Source organism: Psammomys obesus, unplaced genomic scaffold (assembly GCF_907164565.1).
Source record: "Psammomys obesus unplaced genomic scaffold, mPsaObe1.curated_primary_1811, whole genome shotgun sequence".
Lineage (NCBI taxonomy): Eukaryota > Metazoa > Chordata > Mammalia > Rodentia > Muridae > Psammomys > Psammomys obesus.
The window spans coordinates 5,217,619-5,242,723 of NW_026592776.1; the positions used below are offsets into that span (position 1 = coordinate 5,217,619).

Sequence of the window (25,105 nt, forward strand, 5' to 3'; positions counted from 1 at the left end):
CTATGCTTGCCTCGGCCTGGGCTCCTCCTCCGTCCAGCCTCCGGGGCGGGGTCTGTTGGCTCGCCCTACCCTCGCTGCCTAAGCCTGCCCTCCACCAGACGGGTCCCCTCCCCGAGGCACCACGGCTTCCCTTCAACAGCACGGCGACGGGGGCTTCCCCTCAGCAGCCTCCGCAGCCTCAGTTTCTGCCGCCGGCCAAGCTCCACTGCGTCCGCGGCCCGCCGCTGCCGTAAGTGTTGAGGGTGTCCGCCGAGATGGCAGGGATGCCAAGGGGGAGAGATGGCCGGGCGCGCCCCCCGCCACCCCCTGAGCGTCCCGACGACCCCACCCCGAGTCCTCCTGGGGCGCCGCGCCCTGAAACTCACTTCTGGCGGCGGTGGCGCCCAGCTCTCCACTCTGCGGCGCGCAGGTGATGCCGGGGCCGGTCCTGGGTTCCGCGGGGACCCCGCGGCACATGTGGTTCGCCGATCGCCTCAAGTTTGGCGGGGCATTTTGGGGAGGGGCCGGGGTGGCGACGATCAAGGACTTGGCGCCCCTGGCGGGCCAGCGGATGCCATTGTCTTTGCTCAGCTTCTTGCCGGTCACCTCGCCAGGGCTTTGGGCAGTGATGGAGTGTGGTCCCGGGAGGAGGGGAGGCGTCCGAGACTGCGGGACCCCAGGGATGCTGGACTAGAGCCCACTCAAAGGCTGCGCTCATTGTTGGTTTTTTGTTTTGTTTTTGTTTTAATACCAATCTGGAGAAATTGTTGTCCCAGGATTTGCGGCAAAATCAAAGCGAGGGAAAAAAGGAATACTTGTGCCACGGGTTTCGTCCCATGTCTGCACATCATTTGCTTTAAGGAAAATGCGTGGTTTCTTCGTTCTACAAAGTGGCAGGGCGGATACTGGACCCTACTACAGATAGCCTAGAGCACACCTCTGTCTTTAACAAACCCTCTTGCTCATCAAGATTTAAGAAAACCGATTGGCTCCTTCCCCAAGTTCTGGTAACGGTTTGCGTTGAATGTCCAGTTGATGCTTTACTTGCCAGTCTCTTTGGCTGCTGTCTTCAGCAGTTTGGGTGGCACTTTAATATCCATGAATTATATAGAGTGTTGTGTGGGGTAATATCTAATTTTAACTTTATTAAAGTTAAATGTCTGCGCCATAAATTTCGGGATGTTTTCTTGATGCCTTTTGGGGATATTGCGAGGTGGATTTCCTGTCGAAATTTAGAGCCAATTTGATTTTATATTAGTTACATAAATTCCTCCTCCTGGTGTTCAAATTCAAGGTGGTGTGGTGAATATTAAGACTCTCCCTTGGGATAGGGCTTATTGCACTGTCACTGTTAAAGGAACTTAAAAGGGTTCAAAGAGAACACCTATCTGAATTTTTACCTTCAAACTAGCTTTACAGTACAGCTTGTTTTTACAGCCTGAATTATAAAATACCTGCCTTGGGAAACGTAGACTGACCAACAGACATGCAAATACCAAGAAAATCCATACAAATTAGCTTCAGTATAAACATACGAGAATCCAGCGTATATTCAAATGTATTTTTATTGTTTGAAAAGAAGTATTCTGTGCAATGTTCCAAAATGTTGTTTTAAATAAGTATCCTGTGCAGTATCTCAGTATGAGTAACTTTTAGTTAAGCGTTTTAAGGCTTGTATTCTCTTTTACATAACAGTGCATTTACTCAATTCTTGAATGCTTCTTTGTGTTGGAGTTTATAAAAGTGAAATGCAAATATCAAAATCAGGATTTTGTTAAGAAAAATGACATTTGTGAGATCTTTTTGATTAATATTCTGATTTGCTTAAGATAAGCTAGCATAAATTAAAGAGAGTGCTTTAAGTGATCAGCAGTTTGCCTGCAAGAAATTCTGCCTAGAACTGGAATGGCCTCAGGGTGAAAAATAGTACATCTTCTTTTTCCTAGAAATGTACCTAAATTGACTACCTGGCATCTACAATTGCTTTTTGAGGCATGAAGTGTGGTGAAGTGTGTAGCACAGGTAGAAATTGTTTCTTAAATTATCAGAGTTCGTGTTCTTCAAAATTTTTGCTTCAGCTCACCACCACACATTCTCTTCCACACGTACCTACATAGTAAGAAGATGTTTCCAAAAGAATTTCCTGCTATTGTAACCTGCACAGAAATGGTGATGGCTTACTGATCATTTGTCTGGGTGTTTACTATGTCCCCCAAAAGGCTCTGAAAACCACATGATCTTAACTGTTGATCCTAGGTAATTGTCTGTAATCTTGATTTTATTTATTTTAACAGATGCAGTTTATGTTGCTTTTTAGTCGTCAGGGAAAGCTGCGACTGCAGAAATGGTATGTCCCACTATCAGACAAAGAGAAGAAGAAGATCACAAGAGAACTTGTTCAAACCGTTTTAGCAAGGAAACCTAAAATGTGCAGCTTCCTTGAGTGGAGAGATCTGAAGATTGTTTATAAAAGGTATCTTTTTTTTTTTTTTTTAATTATCAGAAAGGTGAAATACTGTCAAACATTAGGGTTGTTTCTAATGAGGAAATTGCTGACCTTTATGTCAATAATCAAGGATTAATAAATATTTCAATGAAATAAGTTTAAAGGAAAACTTTCTATTTAAAAATAAATATCTGCTGTTTTGATTGCTTACTTTAAGCTGAAATTATAGCAGCAGGGAAAATCATTTAAAATTAATTATATAATTAGAGACAAACAGTTGTTCATGCTTGACCATAATTTTAGAAAAATTCAATGAATTCATTACAGGACAGGAGGAAATAGGATATTTTAAATGTTTAAGTAATTCGGTAAATTCAGGCATGCATAGATAACCGTAACATAATCCTTTCTTACAGCAAATTTACAAAGTAATAACTGATAGTTGACATTCCTTTTTTCTGATTTTCAGAATTAATCTTACTTATAAGGATCCTGGACACATAGACCATCTCAGTATACAGATGTTTAAATACTTTGTGTGTGTGTGATATATATACATATGTATATCATACGTGTATGATATATAAATATATATATATATGATCTCTTTGCTAGTAGTATTTATTATTTGAAATAGACTTGCTACTGTGGATGAGTTATGCTTAGATATAATTTTACCAAGGATGGATTTTTTTTTTTTAGTGCAAAATAACTTGTAGGTTGGCTTTTTACATAGTATTTTCTTTAATGCTACACATCTTTATTTTGTTGGTAACCAAAACTTTTCTCAGGATTGTTCTAATCAGTTTAAAAGACATATAATTTCTTCTTAAAAGAATGTTTTCTGAGGGAATATTTTCTTATTTCTTTCCCATTTCTGATCCCTTTTGAGTAATTTACTGAATTTAAGATCAAAGCATTTCCTCACATAAAACATTTTCCTGTATGGGGAGTGTGCAGAGAACTAACAGTATGGAATGCAATGAAGGTGGAGACAAGTCTAGTTTTCTTTTATTTTCTATCACTACATTCCCAGTATGGATGGGCTTTATGGTGGAGGAGGTAGCAGAGGAATACATGGAGATTAACAGTACATAGAGACCCTTCTAAGCACATTAGACTTCTCTTTCTTCCATAGTGAATTTCATCAGTATGGGTGATTTTCATATCCAATGTTTGGCTTAGTACTCTTGAGAAAGATCATACAAAAAATCATAGCATTTGAAAGCTGGAAGATGCCTTAGAACACACACACATACACACACAAACTTTTCTCCCAGGGATAGAATCTTGAATAAAACAAGAGAAATAGAATTGCTTTTGTGGAATCAGAAATAAGAATCCTGTAACCTGTCTCAGTTGGCCTCTGCTCTCTGCACAAAAGATGGGTCTTGGGTTTGAAAAACAGTTATTGTTCACATTTCACATGGCCCAAGGTGATATGATGAGCACAGGGCTACAACCTAAGTCTTCAGTGTGGAGGCAATAGTTTTAAATGGTCATGGAAAGACATAAAAATCAGATTTGTATTTTTGAAATGATTGCAGTAAAACCATGGCTGGGAGAGTGAAAGGGGCTGAGACTGGCACCTGCAGGATGAGTAGGGGACTGCATGGTAATTGAATATGGAGCTGTGAGGCCAAAAAGACCTGTTACCCAGGAAAAAGGAAGTGGAGTTACCTCCATTTCTACAGTTTGGTTTATGGGATGAAAGGTAAGCTGGGAAATTCAGTTAATTTGAGGGCAAGTTGAAATGGCCATATTTGCTCACTTGGCTCTCTAATGGGATGTGGTAGGCACAGACGTGGAATTTGAGGGTGAAAGTTAGACATAAAGTATTAGATAACCAGCATTCAGGTGAGGATGGAAGAGACAAAGAGGGGGCCTGCAAATTGAAATGACAGAGGAGGAAAGGAGTGATGTTAGGTCAGTAAAGTCAGGGAGGCAGAGAGATTTGAGAGTATGAACATTACTGCCAAGTGTTGCACAAAGTTCGGTAAAAGTGAAGAAGTCTTAGAATCTTACAGGGAGCACTTCATGCACTGCCTGTTGCCATAACATTCTCAGTGGAGTAAATACAGAACTTTTGATATAATGAGGCAAAGGTGGAGAGACAGAGAAATTGAAACAGCAAGGACAGAAGAGGTTGTGACTACCCATAGATGTGGATTCTGGATTCCTGGACGGGGTTTACAAAAGATGTGAGGCGGTTAAGCTTATTTCTAGATAGTGAAACGAGTCCCCCGTGTGGAGGCTGAAAATCCTAGCAAGAGAACAAGCCAGTGAATAATAATAATTCAGAGTTAAAAACGAAAACAGCAGGTTGAAGCCACATACACTTGCCTACTCAGCCGGTTCCTGTTGATCTCCCTACCTTTTTCAGAAATTATAAAAAGAAAACTCCAACTTGATCTGATATTTAGATCAAAGTTTTTTCAAGTAAAATGCGGACTTAACAAAAAAGCTTTATTGAGATGTTTCATATACAAAAGACAGAATGTTTACTGTTTTTCTTTCTTCCATTTCATGCAGAAAACCTCATCTACTTCCCACGTAACCGTGTATTTTGTTATTATGAGGTGATTTGTTTTCCCTGCTCCAGCTGGAAGATAAGACCTTATAAGCCATAGAATTCCTACTGAGCGCCTAATAAATTCTGCTTTAACACTTTCACTCTTTCTCTTGGCATGTGTTTTTTTATGTCATCTTCGTTCAGTTGTCCTGTCCACATTCATCCCTAAGTTTGGGGGTAATATAGTGAAAAGGCAGGCTGAAAATCTGAGGGCTTACATTGTGTTCCCATGTGCCATGACCTATTTTTGTGACTTTGTATAAGTTGTTTTGTCTTTGTTTCCTCATCTTTAAAATAAATGCTCCAGAAGATCCCTTAGAGACAGAACATTATATGCCTAATTTGTGCAGCATTTCATAGTAGAGGCAATTGAATTTAGGTCTTTTAAAATTAATTTTAAAATGCATCCCCATGTTACTACCTTGAGAATTTGTTGAGGGATACTTATTGATTTCCTTTACTAACAAAAGAAATTTTAACGACATACTACTGGGCATTGAGAATTGTTTAGCTACATTCACGCACAGTCAGCTGGTATTTAGCTGACTGCAGAGAAGTCATGTGTTTTGAATATAAGAATAGGCACTTTCAGATGTTGAGTGCCAGTAATTAGAGTAAGCTCTAATCCATGATGCTAAAAATAACTAAACGTACCTCTCTTCTTTCTAGTCTATTATTAATCTTACTTCAGATTTAGACTTACAAATATGTACTAAGAGAACAAAATGAGCTCATTATTGAATTGTAAAGCATCAATTGTAAAGTACTCCTAAAAATAGGGAGTATTCTTCACGTTCTCTTGGTAATCATTTACTAAATCTCTTTTTTAAACCTCTTTCCCTTCTTCATAGCTCTTAATATATTGCGTTGAGCATATTTTAATTTTAGCCAGGTGCAGGATTATTTTAATACAGTTCGCAGCTGCGGTTTTTAATAGAAAATTTGAGCTCCAGGATCAAATTTCTGTTCTGAGCTAGTTACTCAAGCTTGGGTCTCCTGTAAATGCAAGTAATAATGATATCTTGGTGAGGATGTTGTGAAGATTAAGATGGTAAAATATGTAAAAGCCTTCACTAACATTTAGTGTCTCATTTACAGTGAGTCTCTTTGTACTTTTCTTTCTTCCTTCCCCAGATTTCTGAACAGGTGTTCTTATCATGCTAATGGCTGTCTTTTCACCTGGAAGAGATGGTTCCTTAAATTGTTGTCTTTCTCTCCCACTCTTAGGGAAGTGTTCATTTAGAGGACTGAAATTGGCAGTAAATGGTATATAAGGCCCCAGATTTAGCCTGTAGTATAACAGGAAAATAAAAAACAAAAACTAAAATTAAATACTGTAGGAGGTTTTTTTTCCCCCCCTTTTGAAGTATTTTTGGTTGGTGCCTAGACACATCAGTCATGCTCATTTTTAAATTCACGACTAGTATAATTCAGGACCTTTAAATATTATTGTTGTTTAAATATTGTTTATTTGTAAACAAAGAGGCAATGTTGTGGATAAAGAAGTGAAGAAATAGCGCCCATACTGGATGCCTAACAGCACGATGAGACAAGTTTAAAAATAATCGTACTCCAAATTTAGTATTAATAATCTCTGCAACAGAATTGTTATTCTGTTCATAGAAACAATTGTATCTGAATTGGTCTGTCATTTTTATGACAGTTCCTTTAACCTTTAGTTTTCATAATTCAGAGAATCTCCTGTATGAATGATTCCCAACCTGTGGATCACAACCCCTTTGGCAAACACCTAGCTTCAAAAATACTTACATTATGATTCATAACAGTATCAAATTACAGTTACGAAGTAGTGGCAAAATTAATTTTATGGTTGGGAGTCACCACACCATGAGGAACTGTATTAAATGTTTCAGCATTTGGAAGGTTGAGAACCAGTGTCCTATATCATTTGTGCCAAATTCTCCAGATGCTGTTGAAGAGCAGGGATTAGGGAGGATGGAGAGTTGGAATAGCCCTTGCTTTTTAAATAGATAAACAAAACAAGGTTATGATGGAAACAAGAGAAAGTTCTTTGCTCAAGTTAAAGATGGTGCTGTGTTTTCTCATTGAAATATCTACTCTGAAACCACAGGTTTGCAGAGTTGAGAGTTCTGTATATGTATTATCCTTCAATAACATGTTCTAAAACATTGACAGTATCTTTAGTAAACCCTTCAGTTGGGATATATATTAACAGCTTGTTTTCTCCTGTTTGCTTGTAGCTTGAATCAATCGCACTGTATATTTGGTTCTAATTAAGTAAACTTAAGGAAAACCAGCTCAATTATATTTTTCAAATGCTCAGAAAGCAATATGAAAGGAAGAAGAGCAGGATCAACTACTCCAAGAAACATGATTGAATTCTTTTTCTCTTTTCTTTTTGCCTGTGTTTTCTAAAATTTCCCTTGTACATTTGTTACTTTTGTAATGTAGGAGAAAAAGAATTTGTTTTAAAAGAAGAATAAACATTATTATAATAAGCATATGGACATGTACAACTGGACATGGAAATATATTTAGAAAAATTATTATAGGAGTAACATTTTTTCTGTAATTCTGTTTCATTACAGATATGCCAGTCTCTATTTTTGCTGTGCTATTGAGGATCAGGACAATGAACTGATTACCCTGGAAATAATCCATCGTTATGTGGAATTACTTGACAAGTATTTTGGCAGTGTGAGTAGTAGTTTTAGTTTTTATCTTGTCTCTAACAAGTTTATTATTTGAGGATTCTAACTATAAAGGGAGGACAGGACTGACTCTTATTTCTTGTCAGTGCATCTAGTCAACTTTCAGAATGTCTGGCCCCACAAATGCACCCATGTAATTTATATTGGTGAGAATAAGTCTTAAAATAGTGAAAATAAAGTTGCTGGATAAATAGCTCAGTTGGTGAAGTGCTTACCACCCATGAGAACCTGAATTTAATTCCCAGTATACACATAAAAAGCCAGTGCTGGTTCTTGTTGCTGTTGTTGCTGCTACTGCTTTTTAAATTCTGTGTGTATGGGTGTTTTGCCTACATGCTTCAAGTGCATGCTTACTGTGAAGAAAAGCCAAAGAAGATGTCAGATCCCCTGGAAGTAGAAATACAGGTAGTTGTGAGCTATAATGTAGGTGCTGGGAGCTGAAACTTAGTCTCCTGGAAGAACAGACAGTGCTCAGCATTAAAAAAATGCTGAGCCATCTCTCCAGCTCCTGGCTTTCGTTTCTAATTCCCAGGGTACTGGAGACAGTGGGATCTCTGGAGCTCACTGCCCAGCCAGCCTAGCGTAGTCTGTGAGGCCTAGGTCCCAACAAGAGACCCTGTGTCTAAAAACCAGGGAGATGGCTCCTGAGGAACAACACCCATTTGCACACCAGTACACACACACACACACACACACATACACACACACATACACACACGTATGAAAGTACATACCTTTGCATACTTATGTGAAATAGAAGAGTGCTATTGCTAACGTTAGCATTCTGGAAGAGTGAAGTATAGCATTCAGAATTGTTAGCAGCTTAATCATATTACTCAAGAAATATATATTTAAAATTCAGTTTTTATGAGTGGAAAATTATTAAGCTGACTACATAGGGAGTGTGCAGAGCCAGGTCTTATTTGTAGGCATTGTATAGTCAAGTACCTGAAATTTGAAAATTTTAAGAAGCTTTCTTAAATGAATGGTGCTTAATCAGCAAGACTTCCATTTTGAAAAGAATTAAGATCAAATCAATCTGGTCAGATTTTATTCATTACCCAGTAGTGAATAAGTATCTTTGGCTTACATTTTAACAGGCCTTGATTTGTTTGTTTTTGCTTTTTAGGTGTGTGAACTTGATATCATCTTTAATTTTGAGAAGGCCTATTTTATTTTGGATGAATTTCTTTTGGGAGGAGAAGTTCAGGAAACATCCAAGAAAAATGTCCTTAAAGCGATTGAGCAGGCCGATCTCCTGCAGGAGGTAAGCTACTTAAGCTCCCAAAAAGGAACTAGCATGTTTTGCTCTTGCTAGGGAAATCTCACTACTCATTCTTTCAAGTTTCAGAAATCACTTCAAAGCATGCTTGGTATGTAGTGTTCATATGCAGTTTGACTGGAATATGTGTCAGTCACATCAACTCAGTTATCTATGAATGGACAGTTTTCTGTGGAGATGGCCTGTTCAGTCAGGCTGACTTAGAAGGCAGACTACTTCAATTAAATAAATGAAAAAAATATATATATATATTAAAATGGGGACACAATTGGCCAAAAATAACAATCATTTGAAAACATCTTTTGTTTGGAATTACTTAAAATGCCCCCACCATTTTCATTAGTGTGGATAATTAGGAGTTGACTGTGAGATTATGGCATATCCTTTCCAAATTGGTTCATATTTTCATTTCATGTCCATTAAGTGCAAATGTAGCCAAGCAAATGTTAGTGTTTTCTAATTTAACTTTTTATAGAACCCTCTGGCTTTGTGTTAACAAAATTAACTCAAAATGAATTTGTGCTTCTCTTTGTTCTTTTGAAATAACTAACCATGTTCTGTCAAAACTATTATATTCCTGTCTTAACATCCATATCCCCAGAACCATAGCAACCCCTTTGCCTTCTAATTGCCTTCAGCATCCTGAGCTAATCATGTGTTTGATGCTTAGGTACCAAATTAAATTATGGTTTAGAGCTAATTGTAGTTGTTGCATTATACAAAGTTTAGCATGAAAATAGGTTAGTAAAGAAAAAAACAGTGTTTTCATTAAGGTAACTGTATGTATTTGTGTGTGTGTGTGTGTGTGTGTGTGTGTGTGTGTGTGTGTGTGTGTAAAACATATTGACATAATTGAATATTTGTATCCCATAGGTTCATTTACCAGTGTTAAAAGTAGATTTGTGTTCCTAGTTTATTTTAACACTTTCTTCTCTATTACATATTTATTATTTTTTAAATTAGTACAACAGACTTGAAATTAAATATTTTAGTATTTCTGAAATGGCTCACTTTAAAGGAATAGTCAGTCATTTCTTTAAAGAATAACTCTAATTTTCTCTTATGATTTCTTTACTTTTAACCTTTGTGATGGAGGGTGCTCCTAGGGCTCCTCTATGTGAGCTGTACAGCCTGCTTACAGTTGTCTTGATAGCATCCAGAGTCAAGACAGTGAACTGTATGTGTAATGTAGCTGTCACAAAATATGTTGGTAAGTGCAACACTGAAGTATTTCAATGGCAGCCTTCATACCATCTGCTGTTTGGTAGTCAAATGAGCACAGACCTTTATCCTTGTGTACAGTTTGCTGTGGTGGTTTATTAATTGATTGCAAACACGTCATTTTGGAGGTTTGTAATTTTAACATCAGGTATGCTAAGGCATACCTGTAATCCCAGCACTCTGGGAGACAAAGGCAGGCAGATCTCTGTGAATTCTAAGTCAGCCTGGTCTATGAAGTGAGTCTATGATAGCCAAGGCTAAACAGAGAAACCCTGTCTTGAAAAACAAAACAGAACAGAGTTAGCACCTCCTTTTGTTGTTTACTAATCAAACTTAAGAGAAAACAAATGATTAGGTCAAGCTGGGAATGTAGCTCAGAAGATTGTTTGCCTAGCTTGCATGAAATCCTGCGTTCAGTCCCCAGCTCAGCATAAACCAGATAGGGTGGTGTATGCCTGAATCTTAGCACTTAGGAAGTAGCACCAGAGAATCAGGAATTTAAGGTCTTGGCTACAAAATAAGTTTTGAGGGAAGCCAGTATAACCTGAGGTCCTGCCAAAAATAAAAATAAAATAAATAAAACTAACCAGAATTTAGGCTCCAGGATTAGGAATTGAAAATTCTTCATATTTGTGTCTTGTCTTAATAATGTTTAATTACTATAGAACTATATCTCTTCTGTCAGACTTGGTATTTCTACTAAGTCTTTCATAATTTTCTGGTTAACTCTTTTTTATTTTTATTTTTTTTACAATTTATTCATTACACATCCCAATTGAAGCATCCTACCTCAATTCTCCCAGTCCTTCCCTCTCTCTTCCCCTCCTCCCCTTCCCCCAGTCCACTGAAATGGGGAATTCTCCACTATTGCCATCGGCCAATAGCTTGATAAGTCTCATCAGGACTGCTTGGATCATCTTCCTCCATGGCCCGGCAAGGCTGCATCATCAGGGGCCAATGATCAGAGAGCAGTCAACTGAGTTCATGATAGAGGCAGCCCCTGCTCCCCTCACTCAGAGATCCATCCACATGGAGACTGAGCTGCCAACGGGCTACTTCTGAGCAGGGGGTCTAGGTCCTCTCCATGTATGGTCCTCTGTTGGTCCATCCATCTCTGCAGGACAGTTTTGAAGCTGTTAAGATTCAGTTTTTGCTTTTAATATGTTCCTAGAGAGTAATTCTTAGGGCACTGATAGCTCCTTGATTCTACGTTAGTTTTTAAATGATACTGGAAAATTGTTTTATACTAGGACAACAATGTCATGTTTCCTTGATAGTGTGTATTTACCCTATGAGGAGGTTACAAAGCATTATAGCAGTATGTGCTATTTATTACTTCTTAGGCTCAAGGATGTTCACTGTTGTCATCATCAGTAGTTAGAATGTTTAATTGAATATGTAGATTTATAGACAGTATTTTCAAAAGTCTCTTGTTATATTTACCAAAATTCTTAGTGTATAATAGCTTTCTAGGTCTTAGAGTTTGAGATATAGTAATGACTTTGTGTTGTGAAACTTATTTTTTCTAAAACTTTATGCATAGCTATTTTAGCTAAATGCATCCTAAAATTTGCAGCAAAAGTACTTAAAAACCTTAATTTTAATGTAATTTTTATGTACTGTGATTTTCTAGTGTCAAAATATATTTGTACTATGTTAAGATGATTTTGAATTAACAATGAACTTTATCAAGAATATATACAGATTAGAATAATTCTGAATTTAGATCTTTTTATAATTTGTGAAATATGTATTTCTATTCTTAATGCTCTTCAGAAAATTTATTAAAATTTTGCTTTTATATAATTTATATTATATGTCTTTCATTTTGTGGACAAACAGGGTCGATAGTTAGTGGCTAAAGTCAGTGTTCTTTTGCTGCCATGCTACAAAACAAACTGCCAAAATATTAGCAACCATTGTTATTTCATAGTATATTTCATATTTGACATTTGCAGACCAGTTCTGTGTTTATGCCTTTTGGTTGCCTGAATTCATAATTACCTTTGAGAAGGAAATCCCAGAAACTGGCTTATTATTCGATTTTTTAAATATTTGACCATTGGAATTTGACCAATGTCATCTCAACATGCCACTATTACTAACGGTAATTTTTAAATTCAGATATGTCATGCTGAGATTAATAGTTATTCTTTACAATGCTTAGCATATATCCCTCTGCACCTATCTCATCTTTGGGTGGTGAGGGATAGTGATGCAGTTGAATTTATTTTATAAGCACATATATTGATAATGACAAAGGAAATTATAATATGGCTTTCTTCCCTGTGACCTCAGGCACTTACCAGCTTTTCTCTGCTCCTTAATTTTATAGAGCCAGAATGAAGAATGGGGAGGTTTGTCTGAGGATATCTTATGATAAAGAACAGTCTAAGACTTTAGTTCCTTTGACCCCCAACTTATTTATTGGTAACTACTAAATTTACCATTTTTGTGGCATGGATAAAATGGCACTATGCAGAGACTGTTGCACGTGAGATGATTTCAAGTCCTTGCTTGATCTGTGAAGATCAAATGGTTAAATAGTAGGCATCGGGCTTGATATAACCCTAACGGTACATGCATGATGGTATTGACTAGCGCTTTGAGATGTGTCAACCTATCTTTCTTATACTAACAGCATCATTTTGAAATTCGTGGGGATTTCTTTCTTTTGAGCTTTGTTTGCTGTTGGTATTGTTTCTCACTAAGGTAATCCATGAAATGGAAAAAAGTGAGGTGCCAAAAGCAAGCACTGTACTCATGAATTTGCTTCTACTTGAAGATGATCTACTTTGTGAATAGAGTTACTGGATTTGCAGATGTTCATCTGTCTTGTCTAGAACATGATAGTCTATGGAGAATTTCCACTGCTACAATTGATTTGTTTTAGTGCTGAGGCCTGCATGAACTATCTTAATAGTATGCTATGTCTTTGTGAAAGTAATAATTAACTATGGGACTGAAGAAAAATGGAAAGGCAAGAATCTTGGGAGAAAAAGTGATTTCTTTAAAGAAATGAGGTTGTTCATAATAACATTAAGCAAATAACTATTTCTTAAAGTATCTTATTACATTAAGATTTAAGTTTTTCAAAAAATTAAACCTTGCTAGTTAGGAATATTTAGGCATGCTAGTGAAACTCAAGAATATCTTAAATTGTTTTAAAACCATAGATCTTTTCAAATATACAATTTTGTCATTTATCAGCAAAACACACTTTGTTATAATTTTTTTATGATTTGCTTTAATAAGACAAAAACCCTTTGTAGTTCTCTCTAATCACCACTCTTTCATGTTATAACTTTTAAGCCTAAACTTCTTTCTTTGATTGGGTGTAAAAGTTAAGGCTATAGTTATTAATGCAAGAGTGTTTTAGATGTAGTTTGGGGTTTGCTAGAAGAGATTCTGGAGAAATGAGGTTTTTTTTTTATTGATACTTGAAATAGACGATCCAGAAGCAGGCAGAATAAATCTCTACCTCTAACTTTGCTTTTAGTACCAAAAATTAGGACTAGTGTCACTGGCGTGTGGTTTTAAGTTGGAATCATTTTGTTCTATGTAGTTTTAGTCAGCATTTTTTTCTTTTTTGTTATTCTTCGGAATTTTGAAAACATCCCCCTTGTTTCTTTTTTAAGTCATGGTGAACCATCTCTGGTTAGTCTGAGATCTTTGTTTCTTGTTTGTTTTTGCAGCGCTTGGGGATAGATCTCAGGATAGTGTCCTAAGCATGCCCTCTACCACAGACCTGTATCTCTAGCACCACTTGGCTTTTTATAATGATTAAAAATTGTAATAACTTAAATTGCCAATTACTGTAAATTTGATCCTGAAATGAATTTTTTACTAGAACCCATAATAATGCAGTTTTATATCACAGTTACACAAAGTACAAAAAATATTGAATATTTTCATTTCTTACTTTGCTCTCTCAAATTTTATCTTCTATTTTTTTTAATGCCAATCTTAACCTTCAAAAATCATTTCATGATCCAAGAGTTAGGACTTGCTAAGAGCATATTCTGAGTGGTCAATGGCAGGTTTTTTTGTTTTGTTTTGTTTTGTTTTTTTCATTAAATAGTACTTGATGAAATTTTTAGATGAGTTATTTCTCTACTGACATTATAATTTGTTTTCTTTGTTGCTTTAAAAAATTAATCCCCCCCCAAAAAAAATTAATTCCCATAGTAAAAAATTAGTAAATACAGGCCAACACACTAGAGTATAATCTTACCCACCAAGCAGCACCAATTAAATTAACTCATTGATTTTTGTGGGGCAGTCTTGCACTTCAAAGGTACAGTTGGCTCTGCATTCCTAGATGAGTTCCTGGTTTTCCAAGCAGTGTGTTATGAGTGGCATCTACTAGGGAGAGACAGGGACACTAGGAAATACCCTATTCTGCACAGAACACACACACCAAAGAATTATCCAGCCCCCAAAATCAGTTGTATCCAAGTTGAGAAAGCTCTGACTTAATTTAACACCTTGAACTAAAAATTTCATTTTTCATTTATAAACTGTTACACTTTAATAGTATATGCAGTGTTCAGTATAAATAATGGCTGAAAATTTGAAATGCAAAGGAGTAGGGAAAACTTTAAAATTGTGAGAACACGTTAACACAAATGGCTATAAAAATCACCCCTGTGATTCATACAAATTATCTTTGCCTGATAACTAGCAGCTGGGGAGATAATCTATGGTTGCCTTTAGAACCTAACCCACAGAAAAGCTTATGGGATGTCACAGAATAATCTAATTTTCTCAACAACAACTAGATCTGTTCACATCTATTAAGGTAATTGAGTTTTTATGTGGAAAGAAGATTGAATCTACCCTACAGGCAGGCAGAACACTATTAGATTTTTGCTGATTTCCTCATCCACTTTAGAATGTGATCATTTCTTAAAGGAAAAATAAAGTGACCTGAATTTACATATACTCTCTTCTTTACCCTATTAGTCTTGAAGAGTTTGTTTTAATTTCTGATTCTAAGAAATTGTTTGTTTAAAAAACTGGTTAAATTTAGGGTGTTTAAGGACAAATACATCTACACTAGAATAAGCTTAAAATATTTCTTTAGTCTAATTTTTCTGTTGTTTTACTTAGAAAGTATATTTAGATGCCAGAGAAAGTAATTTGTCCTTAGTATCTTATAATTAACAGGTTTAGAGTAGCATTTGTAAAATATAATTAAAAAGTTACTCAGCTTATTGTTTTAAGAAAATAATAGAAGAAGATGAGTAGTCCAGTAGGAAAGAGCAGAGGACATGACTAAGTCAGGGACAAAAAGTCTTTACCAAGGGAAAACAAATTAAAATACCAACTAACACTTTTTAAAATTTTTCTTCTTGTAACAATAAGACACATTCTTGTCACTGCTTATAAACACTTCAGCTTGTATTTCATTTTAAAGATTGGTCTTATATCTATTTCCTGATGAAATGTATACTATACCCTTTGTCCAATTAGTTGCACATTCAAAAATTGTATCCAACTGAAAAATGTATATTTACATGTGTATGCATGTATATGGACCAAGACATAGGCTCAGCATAATACTAAGCCATTGGAATTTACCCAAATGTCCATTGCTGGGAAACAAATGAAGAAAATTACAACACAGTAGTCATACCTGCAATTGCTAGCATAATTGTCAAATAAATAAAATTAAATTTCTGTGTGGTGATATGGAAAGATACTCAAGACATGAAATTATAAATGATCAAGGAGCAAGATACTATCATAAAGCTCCTCCCTCCATTTTTCAGACCAGAAAAACAAGCATTTTTAATATTACTTATTTTATAAGTTTTTTTGGTGGAAGAATGCTGCTGTTTTAATGAGAGTTCACACTGTAGTGCTGCAGATGGTAAAAACCTGACTAGAATTTGCTAAAATAAAGGTTCAGCAAATCGAGCAACGAACTATCAGCTTTTGTCCACTTTATACACTAACCATCTGGAACAGCCATAAAGCTCTTGTTACTCATTACTCACTTAATGTTAAAGAAAATCAGTTGGAGGCTGGAGAGATGTTTCAATGCTTAAGAGCACTTGCTGTTCATCCAGAGGACTCGTTTTAGTCCCTAAGACATACTTAGGCACAACAGGCACCAACTGTCTGTATCTCCAGCTCCAGGGGATCTGACATCTCTGGCCTGTGGGCACTTGCATTCATGTACATAACCACATGTAGGTACATATGCCTACGTATGATTGAAATAACTTGCATTCATGTACATAACATATAGGCACATATGCCTACATATAATTGAAATAATAAATAATTAGGCATGTAATTCTTATGCTGTTCTTATTCATTCACAAATGCTCGTAAAATAGAACTTTACCATGAGCCCTGTCATCTAAAAGGTGCCTTATAAACTGTTTTCACTCCTTCTATTTTAAAAGATCATTGCTCAAAATAGACCTTAGTAGGTTTGCATATTGTATGGCCCTTTAGGACTTTAACCCAAAGAATAGACTTTTAGTGTTAGTTTGTATTTGCCACAGAATTCAGTTAGGGTCAATAAAAAAAAGACCACTGTGTTCTAACACATGGAACAATATACACTATTTAATAATACAGTGAACATTAGAAGAAGCACCTTTAAAAACAGTTTCAGTAAGGTAATAAATATGAAATCACACTTCCTTATATTTGCTTTTCATTAAATATAATTATTTTATTTTACCACGTTGAACTAGAATCAGGAGATTAGCCTTTCAGTCTTGGATATCTAACACTATTAGCTTATCTTAAGCATCTCTCAGTTCAACAGTATTTAAGCTTTCTGATTAGTTTAACTTGTGAGCCATGTCCTATGCTTAGCATGGTGACTTAATATCTAGGAAATTTCATGGTACTAGGGCTTGTCTTTTCTTAGGAAAACAGGTGGTTTTGAAAACAGTTGACTTCTGTCTTCTGGGTTTAATATCTTAAAATGCCACAATACATCCAGTCCTTTTGTAGTTTGAGAACAAAATTATTCTTAGTATAGAGGAAAGTTGCAAAAGCATGTATACTGAGAAGGGGCTCATGCAAAAGGTGATGACCATTAGGACTAAAGGGGAAAGTATACTGTATTGGAAGGGGAAATAGGAACGAAATCAAAAGTACTGGTTGTAGGTAAGAAAGGTCTCCTTTGCTATAAGGCACTCAGAGTAATGCTGGAGATCTTTTCATGAGTTAGATGAGCAACCTTAAGAAAGTTCTTATTTTCTTTGGGGAAAAAATGACATCTAGAGGAGAACCATTCCCAGGAGACTGGGAAGAAGAAATAACAAGCAAAGTATGGGGCTTGGTAACTGATTCAATAAAGAACAAATTCGTTTATGTTGAATTACTATATATCTTTGCAAATGAGAGGGGGAAAATAATCTTGGTCAATTACAGACATAGTAAAATCTTTTACCTAAAAACCCAGCGTTAAATGTTAAGTAGTTATTACAGCACTTATTTATACCAGAACTTCTTCGGATGTTAGCAGTCTGAACTGGACATTTCCTAGTATCCTAAAAGTAGTTAAAGGATACCATTTACTGTACATACCAGCATTTATTTTTGTGCACTTTAGAGGCTTTTTTTCTTGAAGGATGCTTTTCCAGTGAAAAGGGGTTTCTTCCTATGAAGAATAGTCTTGACAATTGGTAAGTGCTAATTTCTTGTTTCAGTGCAATTGTATGGACCCTTGGCTTTCACAAATAGTTTGGATTATCATCAACTCTTTTCCTTTCCAAAGCAGAGTAAAAAAACAAACCTGTTAGTTAAAAAATGATGACAATACCTAGGGTGGCCACATTTCAAAATTGTTCATGTAGAATTTATTTATCCTTGTAAGTCTTCTCTAGGGAGGAATGACTGCATTTTATCCTGCTTTAATTTTATTATAATTTATTATCTTCAGCCCTGTTGGATAACCACCTTTCTCCTTCAATGGACATAAAACTTTTTATGATATGATATGATATGATATGATATGATATGATATGATATGATATAAAGTTGTTGAGAAATCAAGTTTAAAAACTGTAACATAACGACACAGAACTGGCACGGAAGTATAAAGTTATTTAAGACTTAAACTATTCCCATTCTCTCTCCAGAAAACAGAGAATATGTATCACACCAAGAGTCTCACTGGGTATTAAGAAAGCGTACTAGAATACACGCTGGAATACAGACATACATCAAAATGTAATAGGATATATGAATTCAGTTTTAATTATAATTCTGTCAAATTTTATATTTGTATTTTGGCATTATTTGGAAAGTTAATTGCATTTAAATACCACTAGTCAGCCCTATTATTTCATTAAATTGATGTTTTGTAGAAAAAAAATTCCCTGTAATAACTCGTAATTGGGATTATAACTTACCTTTAGACAAAATATTAAGATATGTGGAGAGTCGTTGACAAAATATTCTTAAATACAGTAAATCAGTAACCTGTTTGTACAGGTAAAGACTGAGAATGAAAGCTTCTATAAGGAAATGAGGCATTGGGCATTTGTTACTAATACTTTTTTACTTGCTTGTTTTATCATTATACTATTCTTAAGGGGAAAGGGAAAACTTGTATAGCCTAATATTTTAGAGTTAGAACCTCAAAAATCATCTGTGATGCCGTAAGGTCCATTTAAGACCCTACTTTGGGTTATTTTGTCAATTTTTTGATGTGAAAATATCTGCTTGTTAGATATATTTGTAGAAATAGACATTTGACAAATTTGGGGAATTCCTTAAAATCATTTTGAGGACTTTCAAAAAAAATTAATCCTTAGCCTCAAAGTCATATGTTTTTAGCTAAATCAACAATTAAAAGCTTTCATAGGTTCTTAACAATACCATGTGATGACTAGCTTAAACTTGTTCTTGGGGAAGCTTTTACTCTGGGCTCTTTCCTTAGTGTACTAGGGCCCTAATGAATGTAACACTCTGGTGAAAGGGGAATATTCTAACTGAACTTGCCACTAATTAGCATGGATTTAAGCTGGCAGTCTTTTCAGATTAGCAGTAAGTGCATTAGGCTTCTGTAGAATGTAGGTCATCTTGTTTGCTGTTACATACCATGAACTTGAAAAAGATTAATCCGAACTGGACATTGTTTAAGAACGTAAATGTTGCTGAAGAGAAGGCTCAGTGCTTAAGAGCACTGCCTGTTCTTCCAGCGGTGTCCCAAGTTCAATTCCCAGCAACCCCCTGGGAGCTCACAACTGTCTGTAACACCAATTCCAAGGGCTCTGACACCTCCACACTAATGCACATAAAATATTTTTTAACTTTAAAAAAGAACGTAAATGTTCAGCCACAGACCAAAGAACAAAAGCAAACTTGATGCTGTAGTTAACTTTACTGTGAACTAAACATTCTCAAAATTTGATTGTGTCTTCATCAACTTGTAAACTGTGTGTAAGAATATATGCATTTCTTTTGTAGCCACGCCATGAATATTTTAATGTCCCTGTGTACTAAATGACTGCTCGTCGGCTATGCAGAATTTCAGAGGAAATAGAGAACTGATATACTTATGAAAGAAACTGTCCTCAGCTTGGTGACTAATTCTCCTGTAAAATGATAATGTAGCAGCTTAGAGCTAGTACCTTTGAATGTATTTTTCTGTGCACATTACTAATCCTATTTTCATTCTGTATGTGATATTGACATATAGTTTATTTCTGTCTACTACTGATTTCTTGACAAAATATGACTTGTGAATGTTTTGATTAACATTCTGAACTCATACAAGTTATTGTTAGTAAATCATCTGTGATTAACCTTGTGAGAGTATAAGAGAAAGTCCAGGGTAATCATAAATGTTTACCAAAGAAAATACAGTTAGAAACTCAGGCAAAATTAGTAGCACCACAATAAATAGTATAGTTTGTTCTTCCATTGTTGAAGAAAACCAAGCTTTATTTAGCTCTAAGATTATCTTACAGTCTGTATGAGCTAATATGTTCTACTGTATCACATTAAAGTATATGTTGAAGCAATATAAGAAAAAAATCAATTATACAATTCTATAAGATCTAAGGTTAAAACATTCAATTTTCAAGAAATTCTGTAGTGCCAATATTTATTGAGCCACATTTGTGCAGTGTCAAATAGTCCCTTTAAGAACTAGCAGGAGGGCTGGAGAGATGGCTCAGAGGTTAAGAATACTGGTTGTTCTTCCAGAGGTCCTGAGTTCAATTCCCAGCAACCACATGGCAGTTCACAACCATCTACAATGAGATCTGGTGCCCTCTTCTGGCCTGCTGGCTCACATGCAGGAAGATTGCTGTATAAATAATAAATAAATTTTAAAAAAAACAAAAAAGAAACTATCATTAAGCCATACAAGTTTCCTGAAATGTCTGTTGTTCACTAACACTTTTGAAACTTTCAATATCCAAACTTTTATGTTTTCATTAGTTAATAGCTTCTTAATTAATATATTAAGCCATCTTCTAAACACTCAGTGCTATTACCTATGGTTGTATATTTTGGAATACTAAAAACATTTATTATTAATTTTATACGTGCTACAAAATATACCAGATAACTCATTGTCTACAGAGTTTAAAGTCTAAGTAAATTGTTACTTACAATAACTTAAAAGGCATGGTGGTGCGTGCCTGTCCTCTAGCACTTGTAAGGCTAAGGCAGGAGAAAGATGAGTTACTACCGTACTACTTAGGGAGTCCCTGTCTCAAAAGACAAAAATTGGACATGTCAAAAAGACTCCAAACCAGTTTCCCACTGAAAGAGCTGTGAAAATGTTTTAGTAAATGTAGTATTAGGCAGCTATACAAATCAGCTATCTCCATTACCATCGGAAGCATCCTAAAACATTGGTCTTTCATTTCCATTTTTTTTCCCGTCCTCCCACCCTACATGTTGTTCATTCCATTTTAATGTTGCATAAATATGCATTGTCTCATGCCTGTTTGTTTTGGATGTTGTATGCTGAGCTGTAACAAAATGTTGCACTTTGGGGGAGGGTATCTGTACAGCTGCTTGCTTTAAATTAGCAGATTCTGAAATAGCTTTCCATGCATGTCTAAAATAAAGTATTGCATGTACTTTGTCTCATGTGAATGACTTTTTTCTTCTCCATCCTTTTTGATAAAATAACATTTCATATTTTCATTTCTCCAGGTAATTTTTTAATTGTTTTTTTAAATAACATAGAATTCACCATTTAACCCATTTCTGAGCCTACAGTACTGCCCAGTATATTCACATTGTTGTACAACACATCTCCAGAACTTTTTCATCTTTCAGAACTGAAATTACATAACTCATTAGCCAACCATTTCCCCATTTCTCTTTTACTGAAGGAAGGACCTGGTAACAACCATTCTATTTTAACGATTTCCCTAAATAATTTTGGGCTACAATATCAGTGTGAACTTGTAAAAATTACATTTTTTATTATAAACATTTTGTATAAAATTCAACTTGTCCAGTCTTAAAGGAATAAAATTTATAAATTAAACTAGATTCTTAGAAAGGACATATTATTAAATAATGCATATTCAGAAAGCAACATGACTCTTTTCAGACCAGAAAATGTGAGCACCTTGGAGAAATCTGATCAGCTCCAGAGAATAGTTATGGGCTATTTTTATCTAGATACACTGAGAATATAAGTTGTATAGAATTTAGTTTAGGGATCCTTTAACATATTAAAGGTTACATGAAATTTTAAAATGACTTAATATTAAATGGAAATAACTTTTCAATTCATATATACTTTGTCTCATGTGAATGACCTTTTTCTTCTCCATCCTTTTTGTTAAAATAACATTTTATATTTTCATTTTTCCATTTTGAAATTGTGATTTAAAAAAATTCACCATTTTAACCACTTCTGAGCCTACAGTGTGAAAGAGTTGAGTGACTCAGGTGTCACTCTCAGTGTATGTAATGGTTAAAGAAAGCCAAGCATTTTAAAGCAGAAAACATCTAGACAAAAGCAGAGAACCCCATACAGAACATTCCTTAATATATCATTCAACACTAACAGTTATCAATGTCATATTCACTTCTGTCCTCAAGCACAAGCCCTAGACAACTTGTTATTCCCTCTTTCATGCTTCAGTATGTGTTCCTAACTACTAAAAGCCACACCAAACAAAATAGTAAGTTTGTCTTGTGCCTGGCCCCGTTCTTCCTAATTGTTGGAGGGGAATAAATGCCTTCTTATAATTTGTTAAATTGGATTCCAAAGAAATTTTATACTTCAGATGGTTCATAGGCCTTCACACTCTCAATTTTTAGCAAGCCTGTTTTTTTCCCCATACTCTTTACCTTTAAAAACCAAAATCAGACCTTTTGATGCCAGTTTGCTACATTGCTATTTAGGTGATTATATTCTTGTGGCAGTGTTTACCTTTCTCTTTTATCTTCCATCTTTCTTAGATCTTAGATTGAAGTTAGGTGGACTTCATAGATTATACTACCTTCTGGAAAAATGCCCTTTTTCACTAAAACTGATTTCAGCCATTTTTCATTACTAAACAAGCATACTAACAGGCATTCTATGAACATTTTTGGCTATAGTATTTGTAAATACTAAATCCCTTCATTTAGATTTCAGTTGTATAACCATCCGCTAACATTTTTTGAAACACTTTAAATAAGACATGGAGCCTTAAACTAATTCTCGACACATGAAGGTAAGTGCTACTATTTTTGTTTTCCAAATATGAAAACAATAGATTTTAAGTCATTTAAAATTACACTGTATGGTGCACTTCCTACCATTCAATCTAACATTTTAAGGATTCTTGATGTAATATAATTTTTCTTTTCCTTATTTTGTGCTGTCTCATGATAAGGATGCAAAAGTAAGTTAATTCTGGATAACAAAATCTTACATTGTTTTCATCTATTAAAGTAACAATGTTGCTTTTTTTAATTACAAAATTGCTAGTAATAGCTAACCTCTAACCTTACATGGTCCTTTTTTATTTTTGTAGTGTACAAAATTAGTCAGTTTGCAAAATTTTGAAATACTACTTTCCGATTTGGCTGATTTGTCTGACATTTAAAAACAAATATTCATTCTTACACTAAGACAAAAAGGCTTTTTGTTCCATGGTGTTTCCTCTGTATGTCACCTCCACCATGCCAATAGTTGCCCAGGGGAGGTATGGGAAGGTGGCTGTTTCTAAAGCACTGCATTGGACAGTTAAGGAAGAACTACACAAGGCAGACATTTCTCTTGATAACATGTGACAACACTGAACATTGAAAGTGTTAGATATTCACTAGAAACTTGTGGGAAGGGGACTTTTTATTTGGAAGACATGAATTTTAATATTTTGGATGTTTTATGTATGTAATTTCATATATTGCTAGTTAGTTTACAATGGGATTGATTGCTTTTTGTGTTATAGCAATGGTGCCCAGCACGTTGGTCAGTAATTAGGTATTTAGTATACGCTAAAAATATTCTTCTGAAGTTGTAGGCACAAATCTCAGAAAACTACTGGCTGCTGCTAATAGATTGCTCCTCTGACCCTGAATTGCCTTCTTTATTCTCTAAAATGAGCATGTCCTTCATGTGAAGTTTTCATATTAAGCCTCTCTCCCTCTATCTGCTTACCAGAGTTTCACATTTTCCCTCCACAGGAAGCTGAAACCCCACGTAGTGTTCTTGAAGAAATTGGACTGACATAACTGTCCTCCCTTGCTGATGACTTCTTGTGGCATTTCACACACTGTAGATGGTCACTGCCTCTCATGTCCATGTTAGCTAATGGTGTAAGATGATGTCTTGTCAGTATTAGTGTTTTGCTAAGCTGCTTCATTCAGGCCTACACAATTTTTTTTTAAAGGGAACTTTGGTTAATTAAATGATAAATTAAGGGACATAAATATGAATTAGAAAGATGTAGAAAAAGTAACATACCATTTCTGGAATTTTAAAGTTTAAAGGTCAGTCTCATAATTATGTGCATATATAAAAATATGTCTATATACATGTATATCCAACAATTTGGCAAAATACATTTACTATTGTACTTAAAAAAAGAAACTTAAATTATTATGAAACCTGGTTCAATGAAACCAAAGACTAGAGTAGTATTTCAGTATATATAAGAATAAAGGGAATTGACACATCACAGATCAAATGAATGAAAGTTTATCAAAAAATATAAACTACCAAATTTATACCAAAGACCCTAATTGGACACAGCATACATTAAAACAAAGGAAATATAGATACTTTTAGAGGACTAGCTCAGAATGATGCTGATTTACACCAAAATTCATTAAGTATTCTGAATGAGTGGGACAAAGAACAAAGACTTTGCTAGTCTTGAGCACATTAATTTTTAAGGTCAAGGAACATTTGACTCCTAAGGTGACATTTTAGTGGTTATAGTCATGTAGTTAATTGTTTTCAATGCCCGAAAATAAAGTAGGACTGTTAATTACCAGGTATTCTTCATAACAGTATGTTGCTCTCTTCACAAAGTGTTACATAAAGTCATTATCTAAGCATGAATGTGGCTTTTGGGAAGCTTATTAGAACCAAATTTATTTTGCTTCCCTATTGCTTCCTTCCAGTTAGAAGTATTACAGCCTTGACAGCCTCTCCCTTTCCTTTTATGTCACTACCTACTTGTCGAAGAAGTCTTATGAAAACTTAGAAGATACCTTTCGTATAGCAAAGTGAGAGTTGACTGAAGCAAAATGGCATTGGTTGGCCCTATATTTTTTCAAGCTCTATAAATGCTCGGCATCACTTTTATACATACTAACATACCTGAACACATCTCCCTGATTTCTACGTTCCCTTGTATATGCTAGGCTGGAGTAAGCTTTGCTGTGATTGTGAACAACTTTCAAGCCACCTGAACACTGTCTTATCACTTCACCAATTAATTGTAATAAATGTTCTGCAAACA

The 25,105-nt window shown here is 35.3% G+C and overlaps 1 protein-coding gene across 4 annotated transcripts; it reads left to right on the forward strand.

Moving 5' to 3' along the window:
- Positions 1 to 25,105, forward strand: Ap1s2 (adaptor related protein complex 1 subunit sigma 2). Of its 4 annotated transcripts, none has more exons than XM_055615711.1 (5): positions 1 to 229; positions 2,274 to 2,452; positions 7,568 to 7,676; positions 8,820 to 8,957; positions 11,034 to 11,567. In XM_055615711.1, exons 2-5 carry the CDS (start codon positions 2,274 to 2,276, stop codon positions 11,253 to 11,255), a joined length of 648 nt encoding a protein of 215 aa, XP_055471686.1. In that variant the 5' UTR covers positions 1 to 229; the 3' UTR covers positions 11,256 to 11,567. The 4 variants fall into 4 exon arrangements, with proteins under 4 accessions (XP_055471686.1, XP_055471689.1, XP_055471688.1 ...); XM_055615714.1 differs by lacking the exon at positions 11,034 to 11,567 and adding an exon at positions 19,638 to 21,221 and having other exon boundaries at positions 13 to 229; XM_055615713.1 differs by lacking the exon at positions 11,034 to 11,567 and adding an exon at positions 23,823 to 25,105 and having other exon boundaries at positions 19 to 229.

Coding starts and splice junctions, on each gene's coding strand:
- Ap1s2 (XM_055615711.1), top strand. CDS start 2,274: ATGCAGTTTATGTTGCTTTTTAGTCGTCAGGGAAAGCTGCGACTGCAG. Junction 2,453..7,567: donor CTGAAGATTGTTTATAAAAG/GTATCTTTTTTT, acceptor GTTTCATTACAG/ATATGCCAGTCTCTATTTTT. Junction 7,677..8,819: donor TTGACAAGTATTTTGGCAGT/GTGAGTAGTAGT, acceptor TTTGCTTTTTAG/GTGTGTGAACTTGATATCAT.